The sequence below is a fragment of the Antedon bifida genome, chromosome 10, assembly GCF_963402885.1.
Source record: "Antedon bifida chromosome 10, ecAntBifi1.1, whole genome shotgun sequence".
NCBI classification, from domain to species: domain Eukaryota; kingdom Metazoa; phylum Echinodermata; class Crinoidea; order Comatulida; family Antedonidae; genus Antedon; species Antedon bifida.
In genome coordinates, this window is record NC_136235.1 from 19,789,634 (window position 1) to 19,814,851 (window position 25,218).

Below are 25,218 nucleotides of genomic sequence, written 5' to 3' on the forward strand. Positions count from 1 at the left end.
ACCGCAATTTGTTTCAATCAATCATAGGCCAATAGAATGAAACACTGAATACGGCACTGTATTAAAGGTTATAGGCCTCAGCTGTATTTTAAAATAATTCTAATATTCAGATCATTATAATATTATTAAATCACTTTCCATTCTAAATTTCTCTAATTTGTTTATGATTACTATACATAACATGATAGTTTTTATCTGAAATTTATGGACAGTGACAAATGCTTTCGTTTTAAAATGAGTTACACACTGAAATCATAACACTAACACAGGTAATAAATATTGATGCTAAAGTTAATTTATTTGTACGGCCGGTAATAGGCCTATATTTGTAAATGTAGCAACATTGATTAACAACATCAAAATTTAACAGTGTGGCGTGTTGACCGCGAATGACTAACACTACCGTCTTTCCCACTACACCTGCACAACCATTGCATAACAACGCACGGCATACCAAACCGTTTCGTACACCTGCGATGATAATAAATTCAAATTCTTTTAAAATTGAGGGCGGCAAACATAAAATTGACGTGATCGAATACAGGTTGAAAAAAAAATTAAATAAAAAAAAAAGATGTTAAATGTGCTCTCCCTGCCTCAGCACTAAGGCCCTGCCACAGCCTTTTGGGGTCGTTTCCAGCACATCACCAGATGCATTGATGTTGTCGCCTCATGATGTGTGGTGGAAAGGGGGACGTATGATCTGTGAACCCCAAACACAGTGGCCGCATGCCTTTAACTCTATTCCACCGACCAGCGTGGGAATCGAACCCACGACATACGTGTTGTTAACACGACGCTCAGACGACTGAGCTAACTGGTACTGTTGGTCTTAGCAAGGTTAATAGGATATTTATGACGTAATGATGAACTACGTAATACACGTATAAATAGACTATTATCAGCTGTTCAGTCATGTACTACTTTGTGGCCTAACGGGTAATGCTCAGGTTTGAGTGCTCTCAGCACTAGTAGATTGGGTTCGAACCTCTACGGATATTTTTTTTTTTTTTTTTTTTTGGAATTGAAAATAAATATTGTTTTTCTTTTTGATTTTGAAAGAGAGATATTTTGAGGGTTGTAATTGTCAGGCCTACTGTTGGTCTTAGCAAGGTTAATAGGATATTTATGACGTAATGATGAACTACGTAATACACGTATAAATAGACTATTATCAGCTGTTCAGTCATGTACTACTTTGTGGCCTAACGGGTAATGCTCAGGTTTGAGTGCTCTCAGCACTAGTAGATTGGGTTCGAACCTCTACGGATATTTTTTTTTTTTTTTTTTTTGGAATTGAAAATAAATATTGTTTTTCTTTTTGATTTTGAAAGAGAGATATTTTGAGGGTTGTAATTGTCAGGCCTACTGTTGGTCTTAGCAAGGTTAATAGGATATTTATGACGTAATGATGAACTACGTAATACACGTATAAATAGACTATTATCAGCTGTTCAGTCATGTACTACTTTGTGGCCTAACGGGTAATGCTCAGGTTTGGGTGCTCTCAGCACTAGTAGATTGGGTTCGAACCTCTACGGATATTTTTATTTATTTTTTTTTTCTGGAATTGAAAATAAATATTGTTTTTCTTTTTGATTTTGAAAGAGAGATATTTTGAGGGTTGTAATTGTCAGGCCTACTGTTGGTCTTAGCAAGGTTAATAGGATATTTATGACGTAATGATGAACTACGTAATACACGTATAAATAGACTATTATCAGCTGTTCAGTCATGTACTACTTTGTGGCCTAACGGGTAATGCTCAGGTTTGGGTGCTCTCAGCACTAGTAGATTGGGTTCGAACCTCTACGGATATTTTTATTTTTTTTTTTTTTTTTGGAATTGAAAATAAATATTGTTTTTCTTTTTGATTTTGAAAGAGAGATATAGGGTTGTAATTGTCAGGCCTAAACAAGTGGACCTTTTTTAAAATCAGAAACAAAGTTGCACGGTATTATTTTTATTGTAATTATTTTTATGAATTATACAAATATTAAAATTAGTAACTAAGTTTTTGTCTGTGGCTCCCGCTGTTTGTATTTTATAATTTTGTTCTGTTGAATGGCCATCATGGCTTGCGTGAATTGCATGCCTCGCTGGCTCGCACTTTATTAAACAAAATCTAAACCCGGATTTCCCCTCCCGTTTGTTTGTTGTTTATAACATAAATAACATAATATATGGTACAGTAGGAAAGGAAGTAAAAATGATTACGTATAGAATAAATTTATCTCCATGGTTATAGAAGGTTCAATATACTACGAGAAACAATGAATAGAACAGTAATGTATTGAGTATTTTGTTCATAGAATTATATATCCCAATTTCATATTTGGGCATCAAATAATGTACTATTGTTTTGTTTTATTGTGGGCTTTTTCACACTAATCGTCAATCGCTTCTGGGAACTTTTTTAGAATAAAATTAATTTGTTTTATTTAATTGCAAACACATTATGTGCTACGTTTTACGTGTTTAAATGTATTCATATCACTAGCTTTAAAAGAGAAGTAACTTATTAATTGATGGCTAGAGTCTAAAGCTTGGTTAACACTTAAGCTTGGTTCCCACTAGAACGTAACGCAAGGACGTAAACGCAACGCAAGCGTTTTAGCCAATGACAAGCGAAGTTATAGACAGTTAGCAACCACAAGCGAATAAGCCATCGCTTGTGATTGGTCAATTCACTTGCGTTGCGTTACTATCCTTGCGTTGCGTCGCTAGTGGGAACCACGCTTAAGGACGAAACGTAAGGACCAATCAAAGACGACGGGTTACACAAGCTGTTGTTTGTGATAGGTCATGAATCAATCATAAAGCTTGGTTCCCACTATGACACAACGCGTCGACGTAAGCGCAACGCAATAACAAGCGACAGTTCGAATAATCCATTGCTGATGATTGGTTTTATGCTTGGTTCCAAGGACGTAACGCAGCGTAAGTGAGTTGACCAATCACATGCGATGGATTATTCGAACTCTCGCTTGTCATTGGTCAACCCGCTTGCGTTGCGTTTACGTCCTTGCGTTGTGTCCTAGTGGGAACCAAGCTTAAGGCTGAAAAACGAAAATAAAATCTTTTAAATTAACAACATCAACTTTTAATACATTCTATCTACCATGTGTGTACATTACATATTGCAGTTAAATATTAAAAATATAAAACAAAAGTATTGGAATATGGTAAATTAACATACGCCACACCACTACATTCCGTTCACACTAACATTCCATTTTGCTGACATATATGGCGATAACTATCATGTAATAACCCATGGTTTTAATGAGGCACCTCTTAAATTGGGAAAATATTGTAAGTTGACAATTTTCTTGGCTGGCATTTATTGAGCAATTAAGCTTGGTTCCCACAAAGCGAACTGTCGCTCGTGATTGGTCAACTCACTTGCGTTGCGCCTACGTCATTGCATTGTGTCCTAGTGGGAACCAAGCTTAAGTATACAAACAAGAGGTTCCAATACAATATAAATGGAAAGTTAAACTACATTATTATTATAACTATTCACTTTATCTAATGACACATAGCAATATTATTTGAGTGTTTACACTTTGAGTTTCGATTATGGAGTTTCACTTGTTTAATTGCTGATATATTTTGCTACTTACAAGGTAAGTTATTATTTGTTACAGTAATAAATTATAAATTACTATCTATAATAAAATAGTAGTACATTTGAATAAGTAAGATATATAATATTTGAATGAATTGTATATAATTTGAATTTTGGCAATGATATCGAGATTTCAACCTATATAGAGATGGGTTTGTGTTGCACCCAAAAACAACTTCTTAATATTTAGTATTGTGCAGACAAGATTACAAAGATTAGTAATATAATATTGACAATATATGATATTGAATAAATCTATTATATATTTTGTACAACCATCTAAAAGGAAATTGGAGATAAGTAACTTATTTATAAGTATGTATTTAATATTCTTTTAAGACTTTTATCTTTTATTTTATCTTACAATATTAGGCTACCCCAACTACCCTTTGATGTAAGTAAATATAACAATCTATACATTATGATTAAATGATCAATCTATCAATATGTAAGCAATTATAATTTCAACATTAAATAATGTATAGTTTTTTATATAACAAAAAACAATATTTCAACTTTTCAACTTCAAATCCAACAGCAATGTAACACACAAAACAAACGCTACATTTTAACATCAATCAAATTCAATTACAATAGGTAGATAAACTCTGTCTACACTATCAAACTTTATGTGAAAAAAATGTGATGTGCCCATATATGAACATGATGATGTGATATCACTACCATATTTGGTGATATCACTACCATATTTGACCATATTCTTTTCTTTATTCTTTTATTCTTTTATTCAATTTTTCACACTTCAAAAATAATACAAGTTATGTGAATCAAACTAATTTAAACAAAATATATAGAGAACATCACACTTTTTTTTGTCAAACTAGTTTGATAGTGTAGACAGAGCTTTACAGTTGACAGCTTCAAAAATTCCAATTTACGAAGGTAATAATTTGTGCGTTTTTTAAGAGTGTACAAATATTGCTTAATAATAATCTATCTATGGTTTTATCCTTATATTTATTTAAGCATTTTATTAAACATGTCTCCATTTGTGTCTGATGTCAAAATTAAGTGTTAATGATGATGTAATCATTGACTGACAAACTATGACATCATCAAAGAAATGGTATAAAAGTATAAATAGAAAAACTTAAAATTTGATTGGAAAGGTCACCAGGTGAATCCATGTAGTTATGCTTTTCATACAAGTTATGTTTTCACAATAGTTACGAATATGATAAATTGATATGGTACTATAAAACTATGTCACAAATGACATCATTGATGAGGTCATCAGTGAGGTCATTAATAATATCCCATGATGCATTAATACTTGTTTTAATCCATGTATTCAATCTTCTCACAAATGGCTTTAGTGAAAGTAGAACAGGTTGAGTTTCCTCCAAGATCCCCAGTAAGACTCTGCAAAATACAAGAAAATGTCAATAAAAAGTAAAGCTCTGTCTACACTATCAAAACAAAAAATGACGCACCCATGGACACGATGATGTCATATCACTACCATATTTGTGTCACTTCTTTTACTTTGTTGTCTGAATTAGCTTTTTTGCTTATTTTATTTTGTACCTCCATTGAGATCCAGCCACCAACACCATTGTCATTTCTTCAGTAATTTGCCTTTGGATTTATAGATTATTAATAAATAATAATAATGGTAGTCTTAAATAGTGCCTAATACAATCATTCTAAGAGCTTTACATATAAAAAATGATTCATAAAATATCCAAAGATAATCAAAAAAAAAGAAGAAAAGGTTTCAATTTGCCAATTGTCAAATTTGCAGTATCACTGGACATTATTTCATGTTTTCCCCCTGTAATATGGTATTGCATTGTGGTATCCAACAGATGTAAAAAGTTTACTGTACTTACTTTTCCCTCCCTAATAACAGCTAATGCAGCTGACTCTATCCTATTTGCATGATCACCTAGGCCCATGTGTCTCAACATCATTACAGCGCTGAGTAGTAAAGCAGTAGGGTTAGCTTTATCTTCCCCTGCAATATCTGGTGCAGTGCCATGTACCTACAAGCAGACAGTAGTTGAGAAAAAAACATTGTAAGTGTATAAAAAATGATGTGTAATGTAGTGTTTACTTTCAAATGCCAATTTCTGATAGTATGAGTCTAAAGCTCTGTCTACACTATCAAACTTTATTATTTTATTATACCTTATTTAGAGAGGGTGACCCTAAACAGCATATGCTGACAATCAAGGGGCCCTCATATAAACATTATAAAAAAACATATATGGAAAAAGAAAAACGGATGAACTAAGCGACAAAAAATGTGCTGTGCCCATATATGGACATAATGATGTCATATCACTACCATATTTGGGAATATCACTACAATATTTGGGAACATCACAATTTTTTTGTTAAACTAGTTTGATAGTGTAGACAGAGCTTAAGAATTCCTCGATATATTTGATCTTTCTTTGCATAATAATAATAATCCGTATATTACAAAAGTACATACAAAACTTAACAACTTACGGATTCATATATTGCTACTCCATCTTGGCCAATGTTACCACTTGGAGTGACCCCTAAACCACCTATTAAACCTGCACACAGATCACTGGTTAATAAAAACAAAGGAAATGAATTATTACAATTGGTCAAATACTGCAAACCTTTTTTAAAAACTGGCAAGAGGGTGGAGAGTCCTGCTCTTTTCATTAGCAACTTTTCGTTGTTCATGACACATGGCTCTTCAACTATGTAAATGTCAAAAGAGTTTTAAATTTAGGAACACTCAGAAATATATTATCATTTCTTTTAAATACTATGTGAGGTGGGAGATAATGATGATGATGAGCCTGTACTACAAACCTACGCGTAAACAGTGAGCACTTGTAGCTGCCACTGAACCTGTGGCTGCCAGCCCAAAAATCAGAAAATTAATGACAACACAAACCTTAAAATATCTCCATATAAATTTGGCATGACAAGAACATCAAACTGTGTGGGGTCTTGTACCATCTGGAAAAAATATATATCACTGTTTGAAAACATGGAAGAGACTTCTTTTAAAATAAGAAACACTATAGATACCACAAATTACATTGTAATTTTACTCTTCCCTGATAGATAGATAGATAGATAGTGCTTTCTACCTAATGCCCAAGCACAGCCAGAGATGGCACATGCCATTTTCATAACATGTCCACAGCTGGCTCCATTGTCCTGTCCAAAAAACTCCACACACCCAGTTTACATGGATTGGGGAAAGCTTGTTAAAAGCTTGCTGGCTGTCATGTGATAGGTATTACAACTACAGTAACTAGGCAACACGACTCTTCCAAATATTTCACACGACAATACAGTACAGTTTATATAAAATTATATTGGAATGTTTTGTTTGAAGGTTTGCATGGCAAAATCAATATGTTGATATAAAGTTTGTGGTACACAACCAAACTATGATTTATGGAGAATTAAAAACATCTAGCCCAGTATAAATGTTTGATTATAATTTTACAGTAGTGTAACACTTACATTTAAACATACTGTGTCTAAGTACATTTCATTAAAGCGAATATCGCGGTGATTTTCAGCTGTGTCACGGCAACATTTTAAAAATAAACCATCAGACATTCTCCTGAAAATCAAGTTAGTAAAATAAGTTATCTTTGTTTTATTTTTCTACCAAGTGGCATCATGAGCTGCAGAGTATCTGATCTAACAAACATGAGTTTTTGTTAATTAAGTGAAAAAGGATTTCCGAGTCAGTGACACAATTTTATGCTTAAGCATGCTTTTCCAACTAGAGAATAGGAGCGGGAATGATGATAAATAGACCGGACTAGTCTAGTTCATAACAATTTCTGCCGCTTTGGTAGAAAAAGAAACCCCTTATAAAAATCCTGGTTACATGATCGTGAAAAATGTCACATGACCATATTCCCTAGCATATTAAAACAACCCAATTGACCCTATTGGGTGAAAGTGTCTATTTACGCAAAATTGCGCAATGTATACTCAATAAAAATACCAGAAATAGAAAGATCTGGAAAAATTACATAAAAACACATTATAAGATTTTTTTAGTAAAGAATTTAATTTTTTAGATTATTCAAATAGAATAGGAAATTACAAATATGCGCGATTTTCAAGAAAATCGTACACATTGAAAACAATAAATATGAAGTATGAGGGATGATATTTTAAATTAACTGTTGAAATGTATGAAAAATAGACATTTTCTGGGTGGAACTTTAAAAGCATTCAGTACCCCTAGATTGACACTCACTTACATTATATTAGCCTTATGTACAGCTGTTACAGTTGTTCTGTTATTGGCTTTAGCATATTCAAAAGCAAATTCTGCTACTCTCTTGGAGGCTTGCTCAGTAATCAGTTTAATACTTTGCACTACACCATCAACAATCTGAAACACAAAAACAAAATATACATTTGATAAACTGCCGAGTGTATCCTTGTCATCTGATTGGTTGATTTCATATCGTTCAGTATTAGTACAACAGTATTACTATACGTAAAAGTTTATTTTTATAATTGGTTATTGATTAGGTTATCTAAAAACAAATTAATGTTGGTGCTTGTTGGTGCTTGGTCGGTAAAAATGTTTCTTTAAATTATTGATTGTTTGATTAGTTGATAGATTTTATTATATATCATACATATATGGAACTAATAAAATAAGGATCTTAAAAACCGATTCCTAGAATGGCCATAAATGCCAATGGGATACAAATTATAATATGATAAAATTAAATTTTTAAAAATTTCCAAATAGCTGAACGTGCAATAGAACTATTAAATAGAACTAGAACTAATATCAAATGTCACGTGACAAAAACTAACTAATCAGATAAGGATACATTCAGATGTGTTGAGCTCTGTCTACACTATCAAACTTTATGTGACAAAAAATGTGCCTAAATATAGAAGTGATATGCACAAATATATTTTTTATCACGTAGTGTTATAAAAATAAAACAAATATCTGTCAATCAAACAGATAAATAGATATGATATTGAGGCTTGACCTTTGGTATGAATCGAAACTAAACCTTTAAATAGTTATATAGTAGAGCTAATTGTCTTCAATTTCAAACTCAAACTCTACAAAAGATGTCAAGTATTACTCAAGAGGGGCTATAGGCTATGCTTAGCCTCTATCCCGGAACTCAGTTCAAGTATAATTCATAACAGACTGTTTACCTATATTTATATTATATTTATATATTGTTTGCATATATCTCTGGCTTTGTTCAGCTTATATTTATAGTGAAATAAATGTAACATTATTTAATCGATGGATATACATATATAACTACTAATGCACTGTGTAATAATTATGCAAGAATTGCATGATAGAACTGCTGTTGTTACAACTGGAATTTAAAGATCTTGCATATCATCACAAACCTTTCTATCTTAGTTTTTTCCATTTTATAGTTATTATTTGGTATTGTACTTTTGGCCATAAAAAAATAAGAAAAAGTATTTTCTACAGGTGTGTGGGTGATAGAAAGACCTGGGCTTACTTTAGTATGATAGTAATCACAGGGAGGAACATCTATCCAAGTTTAACAACTAGTCCATATTATTATATACTAAACTGACGAAATCATTAGTATCTATACAAAAATCAGGCCTTGTCTTTTTAAAATTGTAGGTGTTCTACAAATTGCACTCCTCAATACATTCAGGTGTGCTGTAGGTGTGCTGTTTGTATTTTGGGGTGTAGAAGTTTACCAAATTTAAGCGTGTTGTAAATCACACTCCTCAAGGGCAGTTTAGGAATGTGTTAGGTGAGTGATCGCACTCGCTCGCCTTAAAAGAAAAGGCCTGAAAAATGGTTATTATTATAAATGTAATATTTTTTGTGTTATGTTATAGAAACAGTGAAAGTTTACTGTGTGTTCTATTCCACTGTACTCTCCTTCTGTATTCTCTCTGATTGTCACCAAGTCAACGTCCTCATACGGCGTCTTGTATCCTTCTAGGGATTTGCAAGGTCTTACATTTGCATACAGATTAAATGCTCTGTAAAATAGGAACACTGCTTTTACAAAATGTGTTTATATATATGAATATTCATTGAATAACTATCTAGAATCTGTTAAATAATTAAGTATTATACTAAGGTCAAATCCAGACAAGGAACGTGGGTCCTATAGGTGTCCCCTTAAACGGTTCTATAATGTTTGCAAAATCATTCACTATCCTTCTTAAAGGTGGCAATCCTGTTCACAAGACAAACATATACAAAAGATGCTCTACATAAACAAAGTCTTATTACAAGTCTTTGGGAGTGGAAGTAAATTGTCATTAGAAAAAATCCTGACATTACAGGACTTGAACCCAGGACCCTTGGATTGGTAGCCAAGCATCATGACCATTAAGCCACAACTCCACCACTCATCAAATACTTACTTTCGTAAAGCTAAATTAAGACTCATATGTCCCTTGCCAATAGGAGTAGCTAGTGGTCCTTTCAAACCTATTTTGTTCTTATTCATTGACTCAATAGCCTGAGGTGGGATACTGGTTCTACCGTCCGGTCCTTTAACAGGTGTAACATCAACTGGTTCCCAATCAATTGGTACCTGCAATTAATTAATAAAATAAATCATTAAGGATGACATAATGATAATAATAATTGCTTCTTTCTGTTCTATTATTTTACATCAATTAGTTAACCTGGAATATCATTTTTCTATCTTCGATGTCATCTTGTTTTAATGATTTCAATTTTTTATCTAAAGTAGTTTTTATTAGGATTTTAACCAGCCTGTTAGTGGCGATAATTCGCTGTTGGTCTGGAATGAAATAAAGAAATAATGATAAGGATGTCAGAACGTTAAACCAGCGAAGAGTGACATTTACATTCATTCTTTTGTAAATCAACCAAGCAAATCTTTGTAAATACACTGTGTTTGTTAAACCATGGAGTTACTCCATATAACATAACCAAAAACGCACACAACAGGAAGTATAAACACTATTAATATGCTACTACCAGGAAGCAAAACAGTTTAATAGTTACTGTCATACTAAACAATCTATTCATTCATATATATGTCCATGATCTATAGGTAATCATATTATTTTTTCAACTTAATAGGTAAGACAATTAAAGTATTATGATATATAATGCATTTTTCCTTTCGTTTATGGGTGTTGCGTGACAAGAAATTTTCTTCTTACAAGATACTCTATCAATGGTATTGTTTCATTGTAATACCATTTTTTTTTTGTATTGTTGACCATAGATAGAAATTAATAAATGTATGTAAACCCAAATGGTGATCAGCCACAGATATTTGCAATACTTTTTACAATTTAATTCCAGTGCAAATGTTTTTTTCAACAGAGATGGAAGTAAAAAATGTTGAGTGGAGTAAGACGCTTTACAGCGTCAAAGGGATCATGAAGTCAGCAAATCTACCGATAATATCGAAGGTGGAAACTGCTTATTTTGGAGAAAAGAATCTTGAGACATTTTCAGCTGGTCAGGTAATGTTGTACTTAAACATATTTTTTTTAATGACTGTAGTATTTCCATGGAGGTAAAAAAAAAATTATTTTTTACCTCCATGGTATTTCTATAGTTTTCCATAAATAGTGTGTAGTACTGAAAACATAGGATTACTTTTTTGTCTGTAGTTCACTAAAGCTCTGTCAACACTATCAAACCAGTTTGACAAAAAAAGTGTGATGTGCCCAAATATGGTGGTGATATGCCCAAATATGGTAGTGATATGACATCATCATGTCTATATATGGGCACATCACATTTTGTCACATAAAGTTTTTTAATGAATGTAGTATTTCTATAAATAATGTATAGTACATGAAAACATTGAATAATGCAGCTTTGTTCAGTAGTTCACTAAAGCAATTGAATTGAGGATATTATGGTATTTCAAAGGTTTTTTGGGTGATTGACACACGGCAACAGCGTTGTGTAATTGCTGAGGACAAACAGGGCAACCACATAAGTATACCACTTAATACTACTGTACGATTCCACATGCTCAACAAGAAATCATCAAAGAGCCCCAACAATGATGAAGGTATATCATTTTTTTAAATAAAATTATTTGTGGAGTTGGTGGTTATGATGATTGGCTACCAATCCAAGGGTCCTGGGTTCAAGTCCTGTCATATGTCAGGATTTCTTCCAAATGACAAATTACAACTCCATTCCCAAAGATTTGTAATAAGACTTTGTTTATGTAGAGCACCTTGTGTATATGTTTGTCTTGTGAACAGGATTTCCACCTTTAAAAAGGATAGTGAATTAATTCGCTTATGGTTATCCTTGGCAATTTGCCTAAATATATAAAAACAACAATTATTAATTATTCCCACTAGACTTGTGAAGTGGAGCAAAACATTTGTGACAAATTGGTCATTGGTGTGACAAATTGGTCATTGGTGACAAACAAAGCCTAAATAAATATAACTTTATATTTTTTATCAATGCTATTTCAAACAATAAATCATTACTGTATTAATGTAGAAGAACCCAAAATATTAAATGAGCTAATGTATGAGAATGATCTACCAATCAAAGTGAAATTCAACATGGAGGACGTCAGTACGCTGATCCTGGATGGAGCATCACAGCAGGCAAGCTGGTTTCAAGAACTCACTTTAACATCTCAGCATGATCTGCCTTACTTAATTGCAGTTTGTATAAGTAAAAGTACGTTATTGTGAATATGTAAAGAATTCAATTACCCTGCTATCCTACCATATATCATAGAATATGTTAAGGGGACACCTATTGTTTCCCCTATAGAAGAGATGCACCACTGGCTAAACCCAGGGGCCCCAGAGGGGCCTGTGAGCAGTGCCCAGTGGAAAAAATTAAAATATATAACGAATAGGCTAAAAACGCCCAAGACCTCCAACATTAGAGGGCCACTTAGGTTTCCTAAACCAGGGGCCTCAGGCCTATGCGTTATGCCATGGTTATAGTACTGTATTTTGAAGTGTTTTATCATAAAGGCGCTATGTAAATAAAGTGGGGTTATAATTAAAAAATCTAAAGAAATTATTGTTGCTATTTTTGTTCATCACGTTCCCTGATAATTCATCGTGTGTAGGGGAAACAATGTTATATCTGGCACTCTGTGCCTTGTCTCCATGATGGCCTCGCTTTGTGAGCTATAACCTCTTGAAACCTCTTCTTGAGCGCATAGAGACATCGTTTATTTGCGCTATATAAATCTACTTATTATTATTATTTGTCAGTCTATTGGCATCTACAAATATTTTTGTTCAGCCAAAATACTATTAAGTTCCTATCAAGTTGCTGACGATGAATATATTAGTCACTCAAAAGCTAGATATGAGCAAGGGTGGTTATATCATAGGTGTACAGTGCTTCTACAAGCGGTTGATCAATGATGTCAATAACCAATTTGTTCCCATAACTTCCATTATTTACTTGTTTGCAGATACTATTCGACCAGATATCCAATGTTTACCTGTATACCTTCAAGAGGAATTCTCTATTGGTCTGAAGTTAATGGACACAACGAGCGGAACCGATTGGAACAAGTTTAGAGCGCATTATAATGGTTTGGTAAATCAGATGGTAGATTTGAAGAACTATTCCGGAAGTCAAGGTAATCTAATTTGCATGATGTCAAAGCTTGGCTCATGTCGCCCATATCAGTTTTTATTTTAAGCATAAAGCTCTGTCTACACTATCAAACTTTATGTGACAAAAAAAATAATGTGCCCATATATGGACATGATGATGTCATATCACTACCATATTTGGGCATATCACTACCATATTTGGGCACATCACTACCATATTTGGGCACATCACTACCATATTTGAGCACATAACAAATTGAATTTACATATTTTCTGTCATAGAAATAATTGTATATCCTGCTGATGAGGTAAAAAACTTAAAAGCGTCGTCGACAGATTATGAATCCTTAGTGCCTCATCGCCTCGACGTGGTCTACGAAGAATTAGATAAATCAACAAACAAAAAACAAGAAAAGGTAAAGAAAAAGAAAAAATCAAAAAAGGACAAATTATTACAAGCAAAACAACAAGAAAGTTTACAAGAAAGTATCAACACTCAACTAAAAATTGCTAAAAAGGCGCGACCTCCAATCTCTGAAAAGCCGAGAAAAATTGCTAACGAAGAAGTTGTTTATGAAGACGTAGCTTGTGATACCGTTTCTCCGCCAGCAATTCCAAAGCGGGAGACTTATCCATCAAGCACTTCATCAACATTGAAACCAACGAGGGCGTTTTCAACAGAAACTAATCGTGACAGTACAATACAGAACGAAACCGGTGCCTATTTAGTTCCTACAGTCCTTACACAAAGTGTACACCAAAATGATAAAAGGTATGTGGTTATAACAAAAGACAAACAAGATGCTAAGCTGAAAAAATCTCCCGCAAAAAATCCAAAGCTGAAGCCGTTGGTTCTAACAGAAGATAACACAGCTGCTGAACTACCAAAATCCCCAGGAAAAACTGCCCAGCCGACTAGCGTTATAGAAATAGTTAAAAATAAACCCAGGACTTTGAAAATTTCCCAAGTACAAGACTGCTTAAAGCTGTTAGGAATGGAACAATATTTACCCGTGTTCAAAGAGAATTGTATTGATGGTGAATTACTTTATGATATGAGTAATGAGATTCTTGTCGATGAATTGGGTATGACAAAGCTACATGCGCTCAAATTAAAGAAATTTATAACTGGAGAATGGGTACCAGAATCATTAAATTGAACAATTAATTATTTTCACTAATCATTTCCTATTGCTAAATTTATACTGTGGATCATCCGTGGAATTAAGTTGGGTTGGGCTGGGTAACGTCTTCAGTCAAAGACTGGTCTCCCAGAGGGCCCAGATGATCAGTGGCTGTGATGTACTAGTTAGTACACCAGGATAACCCCCTACTCGTCTCGAAAGATGTACTAGGTTCTTTAAAGTGCACACCACATGAACTAGATGTAAATGTATTTGTTATTTATTTATACTGGGTAACCTCTTCAGTCAAAGACTGGTCTCCCAGGGGGCCCAGTTATGATCAGCGGCTGTGCGTGACTCCCTACTTGTCTCAAAAGATGTACTAGGTTCTTTAAAGTGCACATGATGAGCTAGATGTGCAACATAAATGCAATACCTTTGATGCTTGGAATATTTGCTGGACAGCTTCAGAAATTTCTGGTCCAATTCCATCTCCGGGAATCATTGTTACTGTCCGAACCTAAAAGTAAATTTATTTATTATATTATAATGTAAGCCACTAAACTATATTTTTTAATGCTAAACACATTTGAATGGTTCAGAAAGTGATATAAACAATTTGTATCAAAGCTTACTTCATTTGAATAGGATCGAATCTTACACCATTGTTGGAAAGAAGGAATCTGAAAAAAAAAAACATTTCCAGGTGGTCAGGTAATGGTGTACCTTTTATTTTAAAGGTGTTGAGGGCTTTCCCAAAAAAGGGACCAGGCCGCCTATTTAGTTTCGTATTTTTTTTAAATAAAAAAAAAATGTGTTCCATACTCCATTAGGGCCTAGTAGGGGCCTAGGCCTACATCTACATACATAATGTATCAATGACATAACATAGTTACTTATCCGGCTTGGTTCAGTTTTCCTTTTGTTTGTTTAGTTTGTTTAAGTCAGACCTAAGCCTAGCCTAGGCTAGTGACCACTGATGTACTCCACACACACCGCGAAATACTACCCTAAACGATTGCACAGACGGAAGTTATTGCGGCGACCGCAGACTAGGCCTAGCTTGTCTGGACATTACAATTACATACTTTTCTTTATTTTTTAATGAACTCTAATAGAAAAAAATCATTTACAGTTCTAGTCATAATAGATAGATTTATCTATTGATTATATTTATGAACTTATAAACACTTACCACTTTTTTACTCCACATGCGAGCTGCCATTTTGATGTGGTATGGTAGGAATGGTGTTGCCAGGAAGTTGTGAATATTTTCTGAATTCAAATTACTTCTACCAATTTTATTAATTTTTTTATTCAATGCCATTAAATCATAATATTTGTAGTGAAGAAATAAATAAAAAATAAATAAGGTCGACCACCAATTTCCCATGGTCGAATATTCTGTAATAAACAATCTAAATTCATAGGACGCAGAATAGGCAGCAATCAACCTCTGCCCAGGAGACCTCCATGCTCTGTCGGTAATATTCGGTTTTTTTTCATTCAAAAAAAACATTTTGAATCCCGAGAGCTATGTAGGCCTAGGAATCAATTATTATTATAATAATTAAGAAAAATAGCCTGTTCAAAGTAAAAAAAAGATAAATAGTGCTAACTTTCTTGTTGCTCTTTATTATTTGAAATACAAACAAACATAGTACAATATTCAGTGTAATTACATAGCATCGAATGTATTTATTTCACGATTACATTACTACCTACATGTAAATACATCGCAATAATAATATCTTGTGATAATGTATAATATAGTATTACTAAACACTGGAATAAAAATGATTGAATAATAAATTGATTTACGTCTACTATAGAAAATGTCTAATAATACTTTATGGTAAGGATAATTGAAGAATGAACGTAGGGTTGAGGTTAAACCTCAAACAAGTAACGTTTTTATATCATATCAAGAAAAACAAGTAAAATACAACAAATAGAAGTTGAGACGTCAACTGCATATTGGTGGCGCTATTGCATTTATTCTCCTGACAGCAATACCGACAATACCCTTCAGCTAACGACAAGTAACAGTCCACTTCACATGTTTCGGCACAACCACGTGATACGTGCGTCTTTTTGTCGTATATATAGTTCACACTTTTCTAGAGAAAATATGAATGAAATAAAACATGAAAAAAATGTTGTATTTCAAGTAACGTTCTGTAAAATAACTGAAACTCTGCTGTCGATTTCGTCATAATTCCAAAGGACCAAAAAAAAAAAAAAAAAAAAAAACATCCGTGGAGGTTCGAACCCAGTCTATAGCTGAGAGTAGGCCATACTCAAAACGGAGCATACCCGTTTACGTCACAAATTACATGTCTCAACAGCCGACAATTTATTGTCTTGTCTCTCGCACTTCATATTACGTAATTTGTCACTACGTCATAAATATACATATTCATGACGTCATCTTGAAGGAACGAAGCCAATATTAACCAACCTTAACACAAGACGATCGGTTAGCTCAGTCGACTGAGCGTCGTGTTAACACACGTATGTCGTGGGTTCGATTCCCACGCTGGTCGGTGGAATAGAGTTAAAGGCATGCGGCCACTGTGTTTGGGGTTCACAGATCATACGTCCCCCTTTCCACCACACATCATGAGGCGACAACATCAATGCATCTGGTGATGTGCTGGAAACGACCCCAAAAGGCTGTGGCAGGGCCTTAGTGCTGAGGCAGGGAGAGCACATTTTTTTTTATGCTTACGTCACTTTTTTGATCTCGTAAATTTTGTGTTTAGCGCCCTCAATTTTAAGAACACCCGCGTTATAATGTTAAACAAGAATATATTTCTTACAAAAAACGCTGCTCGCTTATTGACGGAACAGTTTTAAAGATATATTGTCCCTCTAAAAAATATTTTTTATTTCAAATTTGTTTTTCAATGTGTCATTTTATTGTCACATAATAGTTATTTTACCTGAAAAAATGTACTTTAAAGCAAAAAATACTAGTTTATTTTATTGCTAAGGTCAAATCTGGGGGTCACTTCATCACGCCTAGATACTTCAAGTGTGAAGTATCCTATTACAAACAAAAACTTTCATGGACTGTTTTGATAATAATTCATGATTATCTGACAGGGAATTACAGTATTATATAATATCATGGGACTCATAAATACCAGAAATGCTTTGGGATTTGTCGTTCAACCGTTAGACTCTTTTCCCAGACGTTTTTTGGGTCCAGCAGCTGGGACCTATACATTATAGTGCAGTATGCATTTTCGCAAAAATGCCAGTCTCTCAGTACTAAAACTGCTGCTTGCTTTATATCTGATTGCGTCATCTCTTGTGACGTTGCGGGCTAAAGCAGCAGCGTGAAAATTGGACCAGTTTATTAGACCAATTTCGAAGATTAATCCGCCATCGGGAGTATGCAAGCATAATGAACACTTTGAGGCGCATCTGGATAGTTGAAATGTTATAATTATTTACCATAGGCCTAATTATCATAGGTGATGATTATTGTTTTATGAATTGTAGGCCTACAAATATTAAAATTAGTAATTGTGTGTCGTTCGCGCTGTTTTGTTTTATTTTATAATTCTGTTGTGTTGAATTAGCCTACCGTTATGGGCCGCATGAATTTCATTTCATTTATTTCCCTTTACTAATGATTTACAATAAAGTGGAGTGGCCTAAATCGCCATCAACTCAAAGAATATCTTAACCAGTGTCATCCACACAGTTTGTTGTCAGTGCCGTCCTACACATCATCATCGTGGCCATCAATTACCATAATACACAATATAAACATAGGCCTCGTAAAGCTCTGTCTACACTATCAAACTTTATGTCACAACAAAATGTGAAGTGCCCATATAAGGATATATATATAATTATATTTGTGGGCACATCACACTTTTTTTGTCAAACTAGTTTGATAGTGTAGACAGAGCTTAGAAAAATTAATATGTGCCAACCATGATTCTTTTAACAGAAATCTGTCGTGTTTTTAATATTAGGTTTCGGTAAATTCTGCGTCCACTGTCGACTTCATTAAGCTTGGTTCCCACTAGAGACGCAACACAAGGAGGTAACGCAACGTAAGTGAGTTGACCAATCACAAGCGATGGATTATTCGAACTGTCGCTTGTCATTGGTCAACACGCTTGCGTTGCGTTTAGGTCCTTGTGTTGCGTCCTAGTGGGAACCAAGCTTTAGGCCTACCATTATCATATTGAATACTGTACTACATAATAAAGCTTGGTTCCCACTAGCGACACAACGCAGCGACGTATCGACGCAAAGTGATGTATTGCGTAATCACAAGTGGGAACCAACGACGCAACAGTGCTGCAAACATCGCAGGTTTGATTTCACGCAGGCGGGGGAAAACACAATTATTGGAAGGACATTTTCTTAGGTTGCTTTACGCCAGTGGGAATCAAGCGTTATGATCAGTTCGGAGTCGAGTCTTTGTCACACCCTCTCCAACCTCAATCATTGTCTTACATAGCAGTAAGATCCGGCTGGGCAAGACGTGGTGTTGATCTCTTCTGGGACGCCAAATGGAAACGTCTCTTGACAGATCATCTCAGTCATGTAGTACCCAGTGCATTCATAACATTCTGTAGGAGGAAAAGCAGCATTTATGTGACGGACCCATTTTAAAATATGCGCGCCCCCCTCCCCCAACTTCTATAAAATAAATGAAACATCGTGTTATTTACTAATGCTTGGTTCCCACTAGCGACGCAACATAACGCAACCTACGCAACGTAAGAAAATGCCCTTCCCATAATTATGTTTGCCCTGCGTGAAATCAAACCTGCTATGTTTGCAGCATTGTTGCCGTCGGTTCCCATTTGTGATCATGCAATACATCACTTTGCGTCAATACGTCGTTGCGTTGCGTCCTAGTGGGAACCACGCTTTAGTTACTTTGGTAGACATTCCTGTGGAAAGACCCTCAATTTTACTTGGCGTTCAAATTTATACACATAAGCTGTTTAGAACAAATTTTTAGTAACATTTTACCCTAAATGTTTTACTCCAATCAACTTTTTTTGAAATCTTCTAGGCAATTACAAAAATGTGGATTGAATGGTTTTTTTTTTTGTTATTAAGTTGGGAAATTGAAACTAGCCTCCAAACAAGACGGCGGCCTCACGGAAGTGAAAAGCGTTGAAGACTACGCGCTTTGCTTTTTACGTGCGTTCCGCCTCACCCCCCTGGGCTCTATCAACTACGTCGGGCCTAGGCCTAGCTAGGCCTAGTAGTAGTAGGCCGCGCCTATATAATAAATTTAGACATTTCATATTTATGCTCGTACCCACCGAATGTTCCATTGCTAGCCAGGCACAACGTAATAATCGCTACCAAAAGAACACTGCAGCATATTCTTAACCTTATCATTATACCTTCTTGTAGTGTTTATTTCATTTCAAATAGACAACTCGGTAGCTAAAAATCTAGGCCTAAACCCTTTTCTCTCACACACCACATGCACGTAACCCCGCCGCCGCGCCGCACCCCGCTCACGACGCGCGCGAGAAAATCACTGAAGCATAGAGAACGCGTGGCAACCATGATGGTTGGGATGGATATACGTAACGTAAATACGGTAATATTACGTTATGATGGCCTGTTTTTTTTCTTTATTGAAAAATGTTTTCTTTATTAATTCTTTCATTAAAAATTATTGTGATACTAACAAATATAATTATAATAGCATCAATTTAACTACGCCCTTTTTGTACTTCGAATACATATCGTTACTACTTTCCAATATGCTTTGTATACAATAAGAATTATAATGTCATGATGTGTTTATTTCGCCATGGCCCATATGGTGATGTGTAGTTATTACGTAGCGTCTCCATAACCATGTACACGGATATAGGTACACATTATCTTGTTAAATCCATAATCCCATTACCTTATGTAAACATAACATTAATTACACCAGCTCTTCAATTTAATAACGAGACCAGTCGTGGATGATCACGAATTATTAGTTTAGACTTATAAATCAGTAAGACGAAGGTAGGAATAAGGTAAAAATATACAAATAAATAAAGCACTTACTGAACATAACTTACTTATTATTAATAAATAAACATATTACAGCTTTATAAAACATGAATTATTCAGTAATGGTATTTCTGTCACGTCAAAGTACCTGCTCTTAAAAATATTATTTTATAAAATATTACATAAACTAACCTTTAAATAAATGGAATAGTCTAAAGTTTGTTGGCGCAGAATGTGTGTCGTTTATTGTCTGTTTCATCTGTCGCTGTGATTCGCTTGAGCCTAGAGGGTTCCCCTTGACGTCGAGTTTAGTCTTCTTAGCCTTGGTCGAAGCACCTTGGTTGGAGTGGTGCAAACTGCGCTAGCCTTCCAAAACTATTAAAATCGTATTGCTAGCATTGGACTAAATCCTATCAAGGTCCGTATAGTGTCAAGTTGTGTTCGGATATTTCAATTCAAAAAGGTTCTCGTACGTAAGATTGTCAAAAAAAGAGAGTTAGAGAGAGTTCGCAAAAGAAAGTAAGTTGATTTTATTATTTGAAAATAAATATTAATTATACTTTAACCATGTCCTGTTTACTACACGAAATATTTTTTTACTTACATTAAAACTATTTTCATTAAAAAAATAATTGCCAGAGTTGGTCATTCATAAGCCATGACGAAATATCATCATCATCTTCCTACCGCTGAAAACAAAGTTGAGAAGAGAGGGAGGAGATGTATGTTTCTGACAACTTTACTTCGCGTATAATTTGTTACTTTTCAAAAAATTAACTCGAGAATTCGTTGTAGTTGAATTTGTATTTTTATCTTTAAATTATGTGTATATAATATATCGATATTTGAATGAAATATTTACCATCATATAAAATGTATTTCCACTAAGATATTTTAAATTCCTTTAAAGCAGGTCTCAACTGTTAATAGCCAACTTATGCCGTAGTAGGTCTATACAATTTGTTTAATTATTTTTCTAACCAAGTGGAAGCACGCAGGTCTCATGCCAATAATGATGTATTGGTATTTATTTTAAAAGAGTTCAAATAGAAAACAGTATAGGTTACGCCTACTTTACTCTTAAGCTTTGTCAAACTACACTATCAAACTAGTTTGACAAAAAAAGTGTGATGTGCCCAAATATGGTAGTGATACACCCAAATATGGTAGTGATATGACATCATCAAGTCCATATACGGGCACATCACATTTTGTTGTCATGGCTTCAAAGGTAAATAGGATCATGATTTTGCTGTCTTTGAAAACTAGTAGAGATAATAGACATGTTAAACTATATAGTATCAAAGGCTCTGAAACCGGCCTAGGAAAACTTTGCACATAGATAGTAGAGGCGTATCATTTTAAAGATTGAGAATACGTTCTTCATCCACGCGGGGTAGGATGAGGGTTTTTGATTGGACTGAAATACAAAAACCTTCACCCCCACCCCCACGACACATTTCGTTTGATTTTTCACACCACCTTGAACGAAATAATCGATCTGCACTAGCACCTTTACAAATGTATTTATGGATGTCAGGTATAGAATCGTTTGAAGCTTTGCGCTGTTAAAAGTACACTTCATTATACGAACTGCACTCCCTTCAAATGTTTATGGATGTCAGAGGAGCATATCGTTTGAAGCTTGCACTGTTAAAAGTACACTTCATTATACGAACTTAAGATGATATAGATGCTAATAAAGATAAGTACACGAATTGTTTCGTTGTGAAAGAACATCCGGAAAAGATGACGACATGATGTGATGTTTAAAATGAAGGTCGTCGGATATCGAACACATGCCTTACAACATGAGAAATAAATCTTCAGATTGTCTAGTAGAAAACTTGATTAAAGGTTGCAATAAATCTTAGTGTAATTAGTAGCATGTTTGATTTACAGTGCAGGGACCCTCTTCTCTTCTTAGGAGTGTCACCTGAATAAGGGTTGGCCGAGTGTTCAGATATATTTTACCTCGTTAATCTTACGGGAAAGTATCTCTTTAACAGAATAAATGTGTCCTACCTAAAAGGTTCTTCTAAATTTCAGATTTGTTTTTCTGAAATTAATACAGGAGTTTATTCAATACAATATAATGCCTACACCTGAAACGTTAATGATATACTAACCAGCAGTACCCACGAAGGCCACATATCGGAACAAATTATATGCCAATTACGAACGCATGGTGCTCAAATTAAACACAGTTATGTTGTGGTTGCGGATGCCAAAAATAAAATTTAATAAAGAATCTACCGTTTAGGGAGATACAAACGACTTTTTTCACCTTTTGATCTTCCGTTTGATTGAACACAGAATGTTTTTCTATGCAAAAACATTGGTTTATATTCAGACCGTTATACCATATGAAAATAAATAACAAACAGAATTTCTTCCCATAAATGATGATAGGCCTACCCTTCCTCCTAAACGAACGAACCGACCATTCCTCTTAACAAACGAACCGACCATTCCTCTTAACGAACGGACCGACCATTCCTCCTCAACGAATGAACCGCGTGACCTCTTTCATCTGCCAAACTTTGCAAAGCCATACACATTATTTTTGGAAACTTGTGTAACTTAATTTATTCGTCTGCATTCTCTTCCCATCCTTCCTTTAATTAGCCCTACTAAACAAAAAACTTCAATTTACGTCATTAATGTGGTGATGAGGTGGGAAGATTGTTATTATTAAAAGTCATGTTGATCACTCCATCCCCATTATTCCGTAAAGTTGTACCATTTTTATCTAAATTTAACATTAGGCCTACAGGTAGGCCTAACTAATTTCAAATAGGCCTACTTACACGTGTCATCGCACCTTTTTCACCGATAGAAACACTACCAAACCTCTTAAAGATTTAGTTAGAGAAAAACACGAGAAAGTCTCACTAAACACTGCTATATATGCTACAGTTGAGAAAGTGTCTTAAATTGGCTATGGCTAATTCCCACTCCTCACATTGATCTACTATTTCTATAGTTCTCTCACTCTTTTAAACATTAATCAAACTGGAATCTGATGCACGGGTCTAAAACCAGTTATCACTGAGGAATCGGTCCACATTAAAGGGAATCCTACAGTATCTATATCTTGTAAATTTCTCTATTTTATTAATAATATGATTGCAATGTTGCAGTATTCTTGTCACTTTTGTAACACTGAAATGTCTTCATATATCTGCTACTTTGCTCTATTAATATTAGCAACAAGGGTTAAATACTTGTTATTAATGTATGTTCTGTTTAACCAATCATTACGACCGACTTCTGCTGCATGAGAAGACATCAATCCCTGTGGTTTGCTTTAAGATAATGCTTTCTTGTCATGGGATGGCCTATCACAATATATCGTTCCTCAATCCCATCATATAAATCCTATTGATTCGTACGTCACGCCATGAATACCGGAAGTCATATAAAATATAAAAGTATATCGGATGCGAATGATCAGTGTTGCATTATGAACTTTAGGAAGTGGACCTATAGAAGCATATTGATGCGATTTGACAGATCCTCAGAGAGTTAATTGGGTCATTGCAGCTGGAACCTTTATACAAAATTATATCAGTTTTTTTTTGTATTGTATTGTGTATGTTTTTCAATATAAAAAATAATACAAAACTAGGTATAGGTATCAATGAAACATGTATTAAAACTGTGTTACTTGTTAATAATAGGCTCATCGTTTTAAAAACGTATACGCGATTAAACTTAAACAATTTAATGTTTTATTATGAAAGTTGAAATACATTTTATAATAGGTTTACCATTAAAGCAGGGTTAGCTTGTAAGATGACAATTTACTGAGAGAGCTGTATAAAGCTCTGTCTACACTATCAAACGTTGTGACAAAAAAATGTGATGTGCCCAAATATGGGCATGGTGATGTCATATCACTACCATATTTGGGAATATCAATACCATATTTAGGCACATCACAATAGTTTGATAGTGTAGAAATAGCTTAAGTTGTTTTTTTCTGGATAAGGTTTATTATATCTTTACTTTATTATGAGTTCCCAACGACGACAAACACCACCAAGTTTTTTTTTTCATTGTTTTTCTGGCTATACAAAAAATATAACCAATGGGGCATAAATAACTATTTATACCGTAACGTTTACGTCACATGGGGTTAGAGGAATGGCAACTGAAGGAGATAGAAGCCTGGTGCCAGTCCTTGCCTCATGATTTGGGAACGAATTCCAGCATAGAATTCTTCTAAATTGAATAATAAATGGTAAAAATAAATAAATCAATTGGTTCTGATTTATTTATCACCCTGACCCTCCATTTGTGTATCCGCCTGACGTTCAATAAATCATAAATTGTACTTTTTAAAGTATGGATTACACTGTTCTTGGATATTGAATAATAATTTTGGGGTCAAATCAGTATTTTGAAGAATTTTCTTCACATGGTATATCAATATTTTCTGGTCTAATTATATTCATAACATATTTTTGGAGTCAAAATTCTATGCCATGGTATCAAAATATCCTCTTTTATTACACTTGTCCCCTTTTTGAAGTACAGTAATATTTTATGAATATGAGTCTCAGGACAACAAACGTCATATATACACTTGGTATATATACAGTGACAGATATAGGCCCTATCGTCTAAAGTAGTCCGTATATGCCTATATGCAATTCAATTTTTATAACCGTTCCTGTGTTGGATGAAAACACATTTTCACGTTCCTTCCTCATCAACTGCCGCGTGTTGTTTTTATTATTAGGCCTAGCATTTTTTTAAATAACAAAAAATCATAACACTCCAAATTGAAAGAATTTCAAGTGAAATTGCATGATCGTGGTGACCAAGCGTTAGGTGTGTAAATGCCCACTGGACCTTTATATCAACTTCATGTTTGGTACT

At 34.3% G+C, this 25,218-nt stretch overlaps 4 protein-coding genes across 4 annotated transcripts in view; 2 read left to right on the forward strand and 2 right to left on the reverse strand.

Annotated features, from left to right (window-relative positions):
• Positions 1-3,080: 3,080 nt before the first annotated feature.
• Positions 3,081-15,577, reverse strand: LOC144854327 (isocitrate dehydrogenase [NAD] subunit alpha, mitochondrial-like). Its single transcript, XM_078712273.1, has 11 exons — positions 15,524-15,577; positions 14,964-15,011; positions 14,765-14,848; positions 10,022-10,194; positions 9,502-9,631; positions 7,873-8,006; positions 7,115-7,217; positions 6,534-6,598; positions 6,110-6,194; positions 5,485-5,637; positions 3,081-5,014 (listed from the first exon to the last, which is right to left on the reverse strand). The coding sequence occupies exons 1-11, from the start codon at positions 15,551-15,553 to the stop codon at positions 4,931-4,933; spliced, it is 1,089 nt and encodes a 362-aa protein (XP_078568399.1). The 5' UTR covers positions 15,554-15,577; the 3' UTR covers positions 3,081-4,930.
• On the forward strand, positions 10,604-14,430 carry LOC144854314 (uncharacterized). Its single transcript, XM_078712258.1, has 6 exons — positions 10,604-10,712; positions 10,962-11,104; positions 11,520-11,664; positions 12,114-12,299; positions 13,057-13,227; positions 13,487-14,430. The coding sequence occupies exons 2-6, from the start codon at positions 10,964-10,966 to the stop codon at positions 14,362-14,364; spliced, it is 1,521 nt and encodes a 506-aa protein (XP_078568384.1). The 5' UTR covers positions 10,604-10,712; positions 10,962-10,963; the 3' UTR covers positions 14,365-14,430.
• Positions 15,578-16,192: 615 nt separating the features above from the next.
• On the reverse strand, positions 16,193-19,811 carry LOC144854349 (uncharacterized). The gene is made up of 3 exons (XM_078712303.1): positions 19,635-19,811; positions 18,811-18,926; positions 16,193-16,448 (listed from the first exon to the last, which is right to left on the reverse strand). Exons 1-3 carry the CDS (start codon positions 19,711-19,713, stop codon positions 16,248-16,250), a joined length of 396 nt encoding a protein of 131 aa, XP_078568429.1. The 5' UTR covers positions 19,714-19,811; the 3' UTR covers positions 16,193-16,247.
• A 796-nt stretch (positions 19,812-20,607) lies between these two features.
• Positions 20,608-25,218, forward strand: part of LOC144854284 (fibrillin-2-like) — a 54,406-nt gene continuing 49,795 nt past the window's right edge. The window contains exon 1 of the mRNA XM_078712209.1: positions 20,608-20,850. The gene's annotated coding sequence lies outside the window, so the exon portion shown is untranslated. The remainder of the gene's footprint in view (positions 20,851-25,218) is intronic.

What these genes read in the sequence shown, in the direction of transcription:
- LOC144854314 (XM_078712258.1), top strand. Translation starts at nt 10,964, where the DNA reads ATGGAAGTAAAAAATGTTGAGTGGAGTAAGACGCTTTACAGCGTCAAA. An exon ending in GAGCCCCAACAATGATGAAG is followed by an intron (nt 11,665 to 12,113) that starts GTATATCATTTT and finishes GTATTAATGTAG; the next exon opens with AAGAACCCAAAATATTAAAT. An exon ending in GAACTATTCCGGAAGTCAAG is followed by an intron (nt 13,228 to 13,486) that starts GTAATCTAATTT and finishes TTTCTGTCATAG; the next exon opens with AAATAATTGTATATCCTGCT.
- LOC144854327 (XM_078712273.1), bottom strand. Translation starts at nt 15,553, where the DNA reads ATGGCAGCTCGCATGTGGAGTAAAAAAGTG. An exon ending in GCATGTGGAGTAAAAAAGTG is followed by an intron (nt 15,012 to 15,523) that starts GTAAGTGTTTAT and finishes TTTTTTTTTCAG; the next exon opens with ATTCCTTCTTTCCAACAATG. An exon ending in CTGTTATTAGGGAGGGAAAA is followed by an intron (nt 5,015 to 5,484) that starts GTAAGTACAGTA and finishes TGTATTTTGCAG; the next exon opens with AGTCTTACTGGGGATCTTGG.
- LOC144854349 (XM_078712303.1), bottom strand. Translation starts at nt 19,713, where the DNA reads ATGATAAGGTTAAGAATATGCTGCAGTGTTCTTTTGGTAGCGATTATT. An exon ending in GGCTAGCAATGGAACATTCG is followed by an intron (nt 18,927 to 19,634) that starts GTGGGTACGAGC and finishes TTCCTCCTACAG; the next exon opens with AATGTTATGAATGCACTGGG. An exon ending in CAGCCGGATCTTACTGCTAT is followed by an intron (nt 16,449 to 18,810) that starts GTAAGACAATGA and finishes TATTTTCTCTAG; the next exon opens with AAAAGTGTGAACTATATATA.